This window comes from Telopea speciosissima, chromosome 5 (genome assembly GCF_018873765.1).
Source record: "Telopea speciosissima isolate NSW1024214 ecotype Mountain lineage chromosome 5, Tspe_v1, whole genome shotgun sequence".
Classification (NCBI taxonomy): Eukaryota; Viridiplantae; Streptophyta; class Magnoliopsida; order Proteales; family Proteaceae; genus Telopea; species Telopea speciosissima.
The window spans coordinates 21,156,692-21,169,373 of NC_057920.1; the positions used below are offsets into that span (position 1 = coordinate 21,156,692).

The window sequence follows — 12,682 nt, forward strand, 5'->3', positions numbered from 1 at the left end:
TACTTTTATGAAGAATGGGTCACTCTACCCATTATATAATGGATATGAAGGGGGAGAGGCGATTCCTAGTTGTGGAATATAGCCGTTAAGAAATAAAACAAAATAACGATTATATAACAGCTATATATGCAACGACTATATAACGGTTATATGCACTTAACGACTACATAATAGAAGTGATGCAGGACAATCTTGGACCGGGCCAACCCAACTGGTGTACCACATTGGACCGACCCAAACTCAGTTGAACCAGGTCCAATTTGAGTGTTTGGATCTAGTAGAATTTTAAGAAGTTTATTTTATTTGGAAAATTATTATGTAATCTTTTATTTTAAGGTTATTAGACATATAGGGTAATTTTCAATTTGAGTTTTATTGGGTTTCTATTTTAGTTAGCCTAGTTTTAGTAAGTAATTAGGAGTCTTTATTTTTGGGTGCCTTTTATTTCTCTTTATATATGATGTAATTCCCCAACATTAGAGATGATGCAAGAATAAATGCAAGAATGAATTGAGGGTTTGAAGCCTGCGTGGCTAGTTGCTTCTCCCTCCCCCTTTCTTGGACGCTCCCTTCTTCTGTTGCGTCTCCTTCTTCCCCTTTCTTCTATGTGATTTCTCCCCTCCCCCTCTGGTTTCTTCTTCTACCTCCTTCAATCCTCTTCTTGATTTCTATCTCCCATCAATTTGGTATCAGAGCCCAAACCTGGGTGAATCTCTTCCCCCGTCTTCTCTTATTTTTCTGCTTCTTCTATTCTGTTTCCTCTTGTCATACTATGTTTTGGACGACAATAGCAGCCCAGATATTCTGGTTCGATCTCCTCCCTCACCAATCTTTGTTCCTCAAGCTTTAGGGTTAAGATTCCACACCTAAGGTCGATTCATACCTCAAGTGCTTGTTCCGTAAGCCTTCCTTTCCTATGAGACTCGACCCCTTAGAGAACCCTTCAACTGTGATGTCGCCAGATGTGATTTCAGAGTTTCAAATCTCACTAAGGTATTGATATTTGGTACCGTTAGGTTTGTAATCAGCAGAGGATCGAATCTCTTCCCTTCGCCTGAAGTCTCAGATCCAGCCAACAGAGATTGAAGGAGTTCTCTTCTGTGGAAGCAATTTTGGTTTCTCCGCCTCTTCTTGGCTTGAGGTAGAACACAACCTCCCCTTTCACAATTCCATGTGCTTTTATTTTGTTTACCCACTTTCCCTAAATACCTCTTCCTTCCATTCTTATTTTTGTTTCTCCATATTTTCTTTTAGTTGCAAGTTGTCCCTCCTTCCTCATCCATGTGATGTCTCACTTCTCTCTTTTATTCTCTTTATCCCTTTTCAATTTTACCCTCCCATATTGTCATTAAACCACGTCTATCCTTTAATTTGTTTTTGCTTCCAAATCTGTCCCTACAAAGTAAATGATAATCCTTTTAAAGTCCTCATTTCTTTGCTTACCAATTTACACCTTAGAAAATTCTGATTATTTTAAAACTGCCATCCTTCCTTTGCAACTTGCGATTAATTACAAAATTGTCATGAATTCCATTGTATTCGAATCATAACCCAATTGAATTCTCTTAATTACAACTCGTCTCCGATTATATCCCATAACGGTGGAAGTGTTGCATCAAGTGTTTTCTCCTCATGGATTTGTTGAAAAGATCAAGATCTTTCATCAGTTTGCTATTGTTTGTCAAGCTTTTGTCCAGTATCAGTCACTCCTGAGTGCCGTTTCAGCAAGGAATATTCTTCAAGGTCGTAATATTTATGATGATTGTTGTACACTGAATATTCAATTTTCATGCCTAAGTGAGTTATAATTGATCTACAATACTGAATGGTCATGGGATTTCACGAACAAATCAACACAAGATGAAGAGCTCTCGAAACTTGAACGGTTGGATCGTTTGATTGGAGAGGTCTTGAAAATCCTTCCAGTTACCCATGAAATGCAAATGGCTACTCTGCCTCCTAATAGGACAGTCCCTAAAAAGCCTGACGTTGAAGCAACGTTAATGGAGATTGAAACTATGGAGGTCAAGAACACAATGGAAGGCGCCACATATGGCCCTATGAATACGTCCGACGACGTTAAGGTTGGGCACGTAGAATTCATCATCTCCTTGAAGTATTTTGAGGAGTGTCGTCCTTGTCTTTACGATTACATCCGTACGTTCACCCCATCCAAGTTGTTGATCGTGGATGTTGATCGAGTGGTATTGATCCTCTCCTTTTTTTAAAACTCATGGCCGAGTTTTTCTCAACATCGGGAGAGTTGATGTAGGACAATCTTAGACCGGGCAAACCCAACTGGTGTACCACATTGGACCGACCCAAACCCAGTTGAACCGGGTCCAGTTTGAGTGTTTGGATCTAGTCGGATTTTAGGAAATTTATTTTATTTGAAAAATTGTTATGTAATCTTTTATTTTAAGGTTATTAGACATATAGGAAAATTTCCAATTTTAGTTTTATTGGGTTTCTATTTTAGTTAGCCTAGTTTTAATAAGTAATTAGGAGTCTTTATTTTTGGGTGCCTCTTATTTCTCTTTATATATGTTGTAACTCCCCATCATTAGAGATGACGCAAGAATGAATGCAAGAGTTTGAAGCCTGCGTGGCTGGTTGCTTCTCTCCTCCTCCCTCCTTGGATGCTCCCTTCTTCTGCTGTGTCTCCTTCTTCCCCTTTCTTCTGTGTGATTTCTCCCCTCCCCTTCTGGTTTCTTCTTCTACCTCCTTCAATCCTCTTCTTGATTTCTGTCCCCCCATCAAGAAGATTGTGAATCATTCAGGGCAACTAATGAGAAGCCCTCCACCTAAGTATTGGACACTACAAATACTATGTCTATCTATGTGACTTGGATGCATGGAAGGTTTGAAGATGATACAGACTATAGTCCGCAGCCGGTCTCTTCTATCTAGAGCTCCCCACGTTTGCATGAATTGATGATCATCAACAGCAAGGACCAGTGGTAAATTAAGAACATGTTAAAACTGTGAGAGAGAGAGAGATTAGATGAAATAGGGCAATCGAGTCACCAATTTTCCCCTTCCTCTCGATCACAATTTCACTGCTGCAGGAATAGAATCAGTGGCAAGAGTTCCTGAAAAATATTTACATGCTGCTTACTTAAAAATATATTGTTGAGTTTCCTTCCATACATGAGGTAAGTTTCAATCAAAGTTACAAGAGCATCTCGAGGCTTAATTATTAAGTAATAACAAACCTATTGACAGATCAAGAAGCCAAACAGTTTAGTTGCAGGTAGCCAATCTTTCTCAAAACTGTCCAACTAAAAGATATCTGATTAAGGTATTTGTACAACATCAGTCACTTTGATCATCTTATGACAAGATTACTGTGATACCAAGTTATTTACTTATTTGGTCTGATGAGTTTCATGCTGGTTTTGGGGGTCTAAATTATCTTCCAGCAGCAACTTCTTATCAAACTCAGGAAATTCCTCTTCTGCAAACATTGTATCTATGTAATCAGAATCAAATTCTGTGCATGTTGTGCCTCCAAGAACACCTTATAGCACATCCTCCCACAAAATCTTCTTGTAACTAGTGTTGCCCTATTACAGTACACCATATCCCACCTTCAAAGTCTCAACACAAGATGAAGATGGTTTCAAGAGTCATAAAGCTTCACCTGATCCTGTCCCATATCTAAAATCCAGTTTTGTAGCAATGTAGCTTGTTAACATCCATTGTGGTTCTGGGATGAATTTTGCATTTTCTTTTTGTTGTTCTTTTTCCAAATCAATAACTCTAACTTCTATGAAATGAGTCAGAGGGTGGTGGTGGTTTATTGAACAGTCAAGATGGAACTACAGTACCCAGTGAAGTTCGCAAATTCGAATAACTTTGATGGACAGAGAGTTTGATTGTGCGGATCTGAAAAGATTTGTATACGTCTACACACTCCTCCAGGTCAGCATCACATGTTAACAGAACCCATTCTGAGTCATCATCCAAGTACTTGAGATCAATTCTGTTCATATCATCTATGTTAAGCCGTCTCGCAATCTCTTGTTGTAGATCATTGAAGCGCCAATTGGATTGCATGCTGAACCGGATTTTCTCTTCCCCATATGTGACTTTCACTCTAAAAGCATTGTAATCTCGTGATACATGGCTACCATTCTTTGACAAGGGGGCTAGACTCTCAAGATTAGGATGCTCACCAGGGGATTTTTCACTCTCTGATCTTGCTGGAACCCTCGGTTCTTGGCTCTGTATGTGCAACTCGGCATCACTACGTGTTCTGTTCAATACACCAGACTTTTCGGCCACTGAAGCCACTTCACTACCATTAAGATGGGAAGGTTGAGACTGGTTTGGTGTCCCAAGGCTGGAACAACAAATGTTTGAACTGGATGTCCGACTGCATGAAGAGGAAAAGGATTTTGATGTAGCAGGTTGAGGGTTGACTACACGCTTGGGTTGCGTGTTTATTGGATTTGGATTATCAGTTGTCGTCAACGTGGAAAATGGGCTGGTTCCAGTTAAATTTGGAGAGGTCAAATCTGGGAAGTTTGCATAGAAGGAACCAATTTTAAAAGCACCTTCTGCACCTTGGACCGAGTCAATGACAACCTGAAGTTTTCTCAAAGAGTGTCCCACCTTCTTGATCTTCCGAGATGGCCACCGGGTGATCCCATGTTGCCTGCATATCCTTTTCAGGGTAGTGGGGCACACTGCAATAGAAAAGACACTTGTAAGCAATCCAAATGTCTGGTCTGCACAGAAGTTAAACCAAGAAATAGAAACTCCTTCAGGTACTTAACATGCAAAAGAAGCCCTCAAAGTTCTCTCTTTTAAAAAAATAACTCATTTCACAAAAAACACCCCTTATAAGAGGTGATTGACCAAAGACGGGTGGGTTTTATTAATGTACTCGGTCAATAATATCCAGTGAAGAATAACTTAATGATTAAGACAACAAACATGCAACATGCAACAACATAAATACATTCTTGTTTTACAAATACTTAAAAGGGCAGATGTTTAGGCAACAATTCTAGTCAGTGTTGACAGAAATTGCAGCTTCCAACTCTAACAGAATGTTGCACGGAGTCGGTACATTGGCTGATGGCTTTGAAACACATCAATATAAAGAAGCTCCTAACATGAAATACAACATATAAAAAGGTTTGAGAAAGAAATAATGCATGTCACTTACCACCAATACTCTTGGCAGCATCCTTTAGGCTCCCTGCAAAATATTGACGAAGAACTTGCAAGCTGATTGTCTTCTCAGCCTTGGTTCGTCTCTTTTCTCCTGTTTTTCCTGTGCCTGAGACGTTACCTCGTCGAAAAGAAGAATCTCCAGCACACTCAGCACCACCTTTGGATCCAGAATCAAGATGATGCTGCTTAGACAACATTTTCCCTTCCTGTAATGCTAAGCCAAGGTTATCCCAATGAGATGTTACCTTGAATTCTTCAGTTGGCTTTTCTTTCTGAATGTCCAGTGGAACAGTTTTTCCCTTCTGTTGGGCCTCCATGAAATGTGAAATCCAGGACGGTTCTTCATGAAGAGACCCTTTAGTGTTAGAGCCCAACTTTGGCAATTCTGCATCAAGTTTCCCCTTTGAAGAACCCACTTCACCAAGATGGAGAACAGTTTCTTCTTGAAGCTCCTTATCTGTGAGAACTCGTAAGCTCCAGCAGACCCTTTGTATAACCATGGACAAGGAATTAAGCATCATTTTTTGTTCTCCAGGATCTTGGCAAGCCACAGGTAAGAAAAACTCCAAAACATAATCAGTAGCTCCAGTGTAGATACTGCGCAGGCGGATTGCAACAGCAGCCCGTAGTTGAAACATCCTTGCATAATCTAAGAGAGGGTATTCTGTCAAACTGTAAGTAGTTATATCAGGTGAGAAGCACGGTTGGTTTGTCCTGAATGCTTTTCCTGCCACACCTTGACCTCTAAACAGATGATGCTCAGAGCAAGCCTCATTAAAACCCAAAAAATTCTGATCAGCCACAAAGCAAGCTGAATCCACAGTGGAAACACAAACAGAATAGTTCTCATCAGAGTGTCGGCAACCTCCTTTGCCTTGTTGGATGCATGGCACCCAAGTCTGAGCTAAGGGTAATCTATGTGTCTCACAAACAGTTCTTAGGACCTCTCGAATCTCAGGTAATACAGCTTCGTAGGATTTGTTATGCACCTGACATTAATTAAAAATTAAGGAAAAAAGAAGAAGAACGGAATCCTACCTGCAAAATCTCTCCCCTCCCCCCACCCCCCAAAAAAAACACTTGAAATGATGAAATCAGATAGTTTGAGTAGCAAATTTTTGTCTTCCATTTACCTGTTCTTGGAAAGAACTTGGAACTTCAGAACTCCTAAGATCAACAGCCTGCAAATATTTTGTTCAGGAAAAGACTATGAGAGAAATGAAATCCTCATTCTAATAAACTTGGCTTACAAGCATTATACTGGGAAAAAGACAAGGGAAGCAAAGAGGGGGGGGGGGGGTTGCAGGGGATGTATTCAATATTATGTTTCAAAAAAGAGCATCCCAGTGCACAAGGCCCCTGCTACTGCAGGGTCTGGAGGGGCAGAAGTACGCAGCTTTACCCCCTGCTTCGCAGGAGAGGCTGTTTCCAAGTTTTGAACCCACAACCAACAGGTTGCAATAGTGCAACTTAACAATTGTGCCAAGGTTCGCCTACTAAATCATTATTATGTTTCCAAGAAATTTTATTTTCGGACAAGGGAAAATCATAAACATAGAATGATAATGAAGAACAAAATCATGCACTAATTAAGGGCAATATTTTCAGAACGTAAAAGGAAATAAGTTTACAATAAAACATAGAATGATAAGAACAGCAAATAAAAAGTAGTAAAATATTAATATCACAAAGGTTTGTGATTATACTAAACCTTACAAGACCGGATTACCCCTAACTATTCTGCCACGTGGACAGGTGATGTGGCCATTCCAACTGTTGGATAGAGAGGAGATGGTCTAGATTAGCCATGTATCAAATTTCAGAGTCTAATTCAATCATAAATACCCTCGTTTATTGGCATGCATCCCGTGTATGTTGAAAGTATACTGACACTCTAGCCATTACTGTGCACACTCCCAACTCCTGAGCCGGAAAAGACGGCTTACATAGGAAAAACCATAAAAATGGATGGCTCAGATCTGTTTGAGACTTCAAGAAAAGTTACAAAAGGTTGGGTCTCCAATAACGGCCCAATAAAAAGAAAGAACAGAGGGAGAAAGAAAGAGGATACCATTTGTTGCTTTCATTATCTAACATGAAATTAGGAGAAATAAGGGCCATAGTTTGCTTTTGATATATATATATATTTTTTTGGTAAAAAATTTGCTTTCGATAGTCAGGCAAACCTATAAAGTGAGTATTTGAAGGGAATCAAGTCATAAGCTTTTCCCCACATGAGGTATTCTCCTTTGCCTCTCATACTCCATATGCATAAACAGATAACAATTGTCAAGAAAAATAACTCCACAGCCTAAAAATTATCTAGTGAGCATGAACCATTGCTGTGAGCTACCTAAATCTTGACTTGAGGCAAGCCTGCATAGCTTTCAAAGATAATACTTCTGAAGTAAGAATTTATTTCAAATAAGCTACTATTTATCTATCCGAAAGAATCTGCGAGTCTTGCAGCCTTCAGAAATTATATAATCAGATAAATCTCCAGCCAATACAAACACTCAAATTAGATGATTTTAAACATCATCAGGGGCAAACTTCTCTTGATTTACAAGAAAGTGTTCATTCAAAGCTGATCAACTTAATAGACAGCCTAAACTGCAATCTTGTTAATGATTTTAACTCTCACAGGTCTCCAGTACTTCTTGGAAGGCAAAGATCTTGTGGCTTCAACTCCAAAAAAGATGACTCCTAATGTGGTTGATGTCCTGATGTTTCCTTTAAGAAACCATTACTTCTTTTTCCCATAGAAATTCAGTCTGAACAGCCTTGAGAAACATAGAGGGTTGGGAAAGGAAATTAGAAAAACAGAAAGTCTAAAAAAAAAAGAAGAAGGAAAGACACTCTCCCAGAGTCCCAACAATGACCATTATTATGAATATTACGCAAATATATAAGCAAATTCCATATTTCTGTGGTTAGTGCTTTACTAAACCTTATGAATGCCACAGCTTAATTCTGTAAATAAAGAAATGTACAAACCATACCTCAAGAGCTTTGCGGACACTTTCAAGCTCAGGGCGATAATGGATCTTTTGCGTTGTCATCACAACCTCAACAACACCCAAACAAGTTGAACTATTTCGTTCAAAAATAGGAAGGCCAAGAGTCCCTCGGACATCATATTGGTAGGCATGAGTAACTCGTGGGTACTCATCGCTGCGTAAGAATCGAACATCCGGAGTCCACTCAGGAACTTTCCCCATAAAAACCCAGCTGGGCAGACCAACCATCGCATCTGAACCCTCCTCAGCTGAGAATTGGAAGTTCATGGAGACATTTCTGTAATTTGCAAGCTTCGAATAATTAGACTGGAGAGAGTAGGGTTGGTCATTGGTTCTAAGCACATTTCTTGCTCCTGTCCTCGTAGGAACCCATACTTGAATAAGAATATCATCTTTTGTGAACTCTCTTATGTATCCAAGAGCTTGAATTAATCTCTCTTTCACAGAAGAAGACGGAACCATATTTACCCTTGGCCCTATCCTCCACCTTCTAACTAGTTCAGCGCTTCCTTCAGCTGGAAAACGTAGTAATTGGCCAGATCCTTCAGCAATTTCGACTGTACTCTGTTTTAGAGATTGAGTTCCAACTGGGCTTTCTGTTGGAGGTCCAGTTGGATATGGATTTTCAGGGAAAGTGGAAGCTTTGGTCTCTTCTTCATCTTTTTCAGACGAAACTGGATTCAAGCGTCCATTGTTAAACTCTGAAGCAGGCAGAAAATATGAAGAGTCAAAGACAGCAGTAGAAGTAGAAGGGCCTGGTTGTTGCAGGAAATTGGATCCGTCAGCAGTCTCCAACCAGCAACCACCTAACAAGAGTTCATCCATGAGATCAAAATCCGGTACAGTGCCCGAGAAAGTCTCCAGCATAGAATCAGATTGAAAATCAGCACCATCCTCCATGATAGGATTAATCTTCAAAAACCCATCACACAAAAGGCCTATTGCTTCCCAATTTGCATAAATTCAGGATCCAAAATAGAGAAGAACGCAAAAGATAAAAAACAAGAAGAGGAACTTCCACAGAGGGTTCGTCTCTCCAGTCTCCGAAATTCCAATCTGTCCGAGTTGCAGAAACATCGTCAACAAAAATCTTTAGGAACTGCAATCAAAGAAACATTTCAGAGAATTGAAAGTTCTAAAGGCTGACTGGAAAACAGTTAAAAAAATTTTAAGAACAAAAACTTTCGATTGATTCTTCTTAAGATGTGTATCTTCTTTCTCGATTCACAATTCCAAATATGTCGATTTTCAAACACCCAAATGAGTAAAGAATAAGAACCCCACTTTGAGAAGCCCCAAATCCGTCAAAATTGCGGTAAACATAGGATCCATATTGACAAGCATAAAATGAAAAAGTAGAGTAAAAGAGGGAGCAAGAAACATAAAAGAATCCAACTTTCTGCAGATTCTTCTAAGAAATATATGTTTCTTTCCCCTATTTTCTACTATTTGATGCACACATAAAGTTAAGAAAAAGAAAATCCAACACCAAATTGGGAAGAACTTACAAGGTGGAAAAAAGAAAAACAATCGATTCAAAGCCACAAAACTCATCCTAGTTTCAGAACCTAACGAATCCAAAACACAAAAGACTGGAACAAAAAGGAAAAAACTTAAGAAAATAGCAACTCACTTTTGTTATCTTCAAAACTATCAACGTGGGTATTTCCTCAAAAACCAAAATTCTGCCTAAGATGCAAGAACACCAGAAACAACCCACAAAGATTTCTATGTTCTTGACTTCCAGTAGTGTCTGCCGGTCTGTCCATCATAAAAAATAAAAAAAATCCTCTCCACAAGAAAAAGCTTTACCCACAATTATTTTTGATCTTCAAATCATCTGTATCTCTGTACTCACACGTCTTTGAAGTCAACTGCAGCAGTTGTTATGAGAGCACCCAGACAAAAACAGAGCCAGCTCTCTTGGTTTTTAAGTTTCTTTGTTATGATAACAATATTTCCTACCAAAAAGATAACAAGGATCTTATAATATATGTTCTTAATAGGGATATCTTATAGTGGGAAGAAAGCGAAGTCTGAAAGAGAATCACCATCACCCCAGCTGAGCGGAGCGGAGCGGAGCTGAGCTGAGTTTAGGAGAATATGAGAGTTGACGTTGGTGGGTTTTGTTTGTAAAGAATTTCACCCAAAATTTGTCCTTTAGGTCCCGTTTGTTTTTAAAGTTTGGCTCGGTGGCCTTCTGGAGATTCTTGGCAGTTAAAAAACCACATTCTTTTACTTGTAGTGAGAGCCTCTGGCTGAAAGATTCCTAGTTCTTCTTTCCCACCCAGTTAAAACTTACAATTTAAAACTCAAAATAGCAAAATAGTGCATCTCTAATTAGTAAAAAAAGCAAGCTGAAACTTCAAAATAGATGAGTTGTGAGAGTTTTCACTTCCCGAGTCAGACTCAGGAACTGCAATTAGCAAAAGATCATTTTGTGGAAGAACAGTATTCCCAGTATGAAATAGTTACCAAATGCGGAATCACTGTTTTGAGTTACATCATCCTGCCCCACGCGTGTTTAAATAAATTAAATGGATTTTTGGATTTGTTCTTTGTTGAATGTTGATGATGCACTTTGAGAAAAGAGGAATCTTATTGAGAGAATAACAATAATGTCGACTGGAAAGGAAGATCTTGGTCCTCACCTTCCCTCCCCCATAGGGTAGGTATGGATAAAAATAAATAAATAAAAGCTAAGCAATCTCAATTACCTGATCAATACATTTTCGTGGGAAGAATATTTAATTTTTGAGTCTGTTTGATGGATGGTTCTAGAGTGGAAGTGGTACTTTACGAATCGTTATCCTCTCCTGTTACAGTACGGTGCTGTACTGTATCGTGTGGCACTGCAGAGGCCATGTGGCTCGGTGAGCCCCATATAGTGCACATGGCCTCTGCAGTCGTCGCACGAGGCAGTACAGCACTGTGCAGTTACAGCATAGGATAAAAATTCGGTACTTTGCTACAAATGGGATGATCTCCATATCAATGCATGAAAGAAAGCTTTTATCTTCATAGTTCATACTACATAAACATCCAAAATCCAAAAATAAATAAAGGGATTTTCTTATTCACAATTTCACATCACTAAATGTGTCAAATAATTTATACTTTTACTTTTTTATCTACTTTTATATTAGTTAATTTTGTCCGATGATGGTAGATATTGTCATTTTATATGTATATTCGAAAAATGTGCATGACAATAACACCTTTCTGATAGTGACATGTCATTTTCAAAATATTTTTGAAAATATTTTTTGTCCTATAGTATATAACATACAATTTTTTTTTATGAGGATAAATATTATCATTTTACATGTATATTCAAAAAAATATGCATGACAATAACACTTTTTGATAATCACATAACGCAACAATTTCTGTATACGGCCATGTGTATTCATGACCTGCGATGCATTAGATTGACATAAATGCCTTTCTAAAATGACATAAACACCCCTTGTCATCCTATTTGATGGGAGAATCTCTGATGTACGAATACCTTCCCCCATGACATAATGATATGTCACTTTTAAATTATTTTTGAAAATTCTTTTATATTCTTAACTTAAAAGAGAAATTTACATCTACCATCCCTATGTTTTCATACAATTACATATACCGTCCTTAGGATATCAAAAATTATATCTGTACCCATAAGTACTAACTCTGATAATTTTATTTCAAATTTTGCTCTTTCTAATTGGGAATGGTGTGATGAAGGATGGGCTTGCTAGCCATGTGACTTCGAGCTCTACTGCTGCATTTATGGTTGCAGTGGCATCGAATCCAGTGGATGTGATCAATACGAGGGTGATGAACATGAAGGTGGAGGCAGGGGCAGAGCCACCCTACACCGGAGCCATGGATTGTGCCTTGAAGAGTGTAAGGGATGAGCGGCCGATGGCGGTTTCATTCCAACGATCTCAAGACAAGAGCCATTCACTATGGTGCTATTCGTGACACTCGAGCAAGTCTGAAAACTGCTCAAAGATCTCTGAAGTGGAGTCAGACTCCTGAAATCAATCATGGGCTGCTTTGAGAGAGATTCATGGCAACCTCCTCAATTTTCTAATTTTTTATTCATTCCCTCCATCCTTCTTCTCTGCCATTTTTTTTTTTAATTTCAATCTTTATCATTTCTTCTGTTTTAAATTCAATCCTTCAATTTTTTTTTAAATTTTTTAGTCAATCCCTCCTTCGTTTTCTTCGCAGAGGAGGTGGGGCGGTAGGCAGAACAGAGGAGGGTGGGATTAGGGAAATGTAGACTGAAAATGGGAGAGGGAAGTCGTGTTTCAAGGGGCTCTGATTCCAGGAGGTGGTGCGGGTTTGCAGGGAAGAGAGGCAAGCAGGAGGTGGGGCGAGGTTGCAGAGGGTGGTGCGTGTATGACTGTTCTGCATGGGGTGAGGAGGATTCGAGGGTTATCTGTTTCTCTCTTTTTCCTGTGTAGAGGGTGCGGGTTAGTTGC

General features: G+C 39.1%; 1 protein-coding gene across 1 annotated transcript; it reads right to left on the minus strand.

The window, feature by feature from the left end:
* Positions 1–3,142: 3,142 nt before the first annotated feature.
* LOC122662176 (protein NLP4-like) lies at positions 3,143–9,374 on the minus strand. The gene is made up of 4 exons (XM_043857746.1): positions 8,187–9,374; positions 6,318–6,365; positions 5,177–6,173; positions 3,143–4,691 (listed from the first exon to the last, which is right to left on the minus strand). Exons 1-4 carry the CDS (start codon positions 9,102–9,104, stop codon positions 3,811–3,813), a joined length of 2,844 nt encoding a protein of 947 aa, XP_043713681.1. The 5' UTR covers positions 9,105–9,374; the 3' UTR covers positions 3,143–3,810.
* Positions 9,375–12,682: the final 3,308 nt, after the last annotated feature.

Excerpts from the sequence above, each read along its gene's own strand:
- LOC122662176 (XM_043857746.1), bottom strand. The coding sequence starts at position 9,104 with ATGGAGGATGGTGCTGATTTTCAATCTGATTCTATGCTGGAGACTTTC. Across the intron at positions 6,366-8,186 it reads GTGTCCGCAAAGCTCTTGAG|GCTGTTGATCTTAGGAGTTC; the intron begins GTATGGTTTGTA and ends AAATATTTGCAG. Across the intron at positions 6,174-6,317 it reads CAAGTTCTTTCCAAGAACAG|GTGCATAACAAATCCTACGA; the intron begins GTAAATGGAAGA and ends AATTAATGTCAG.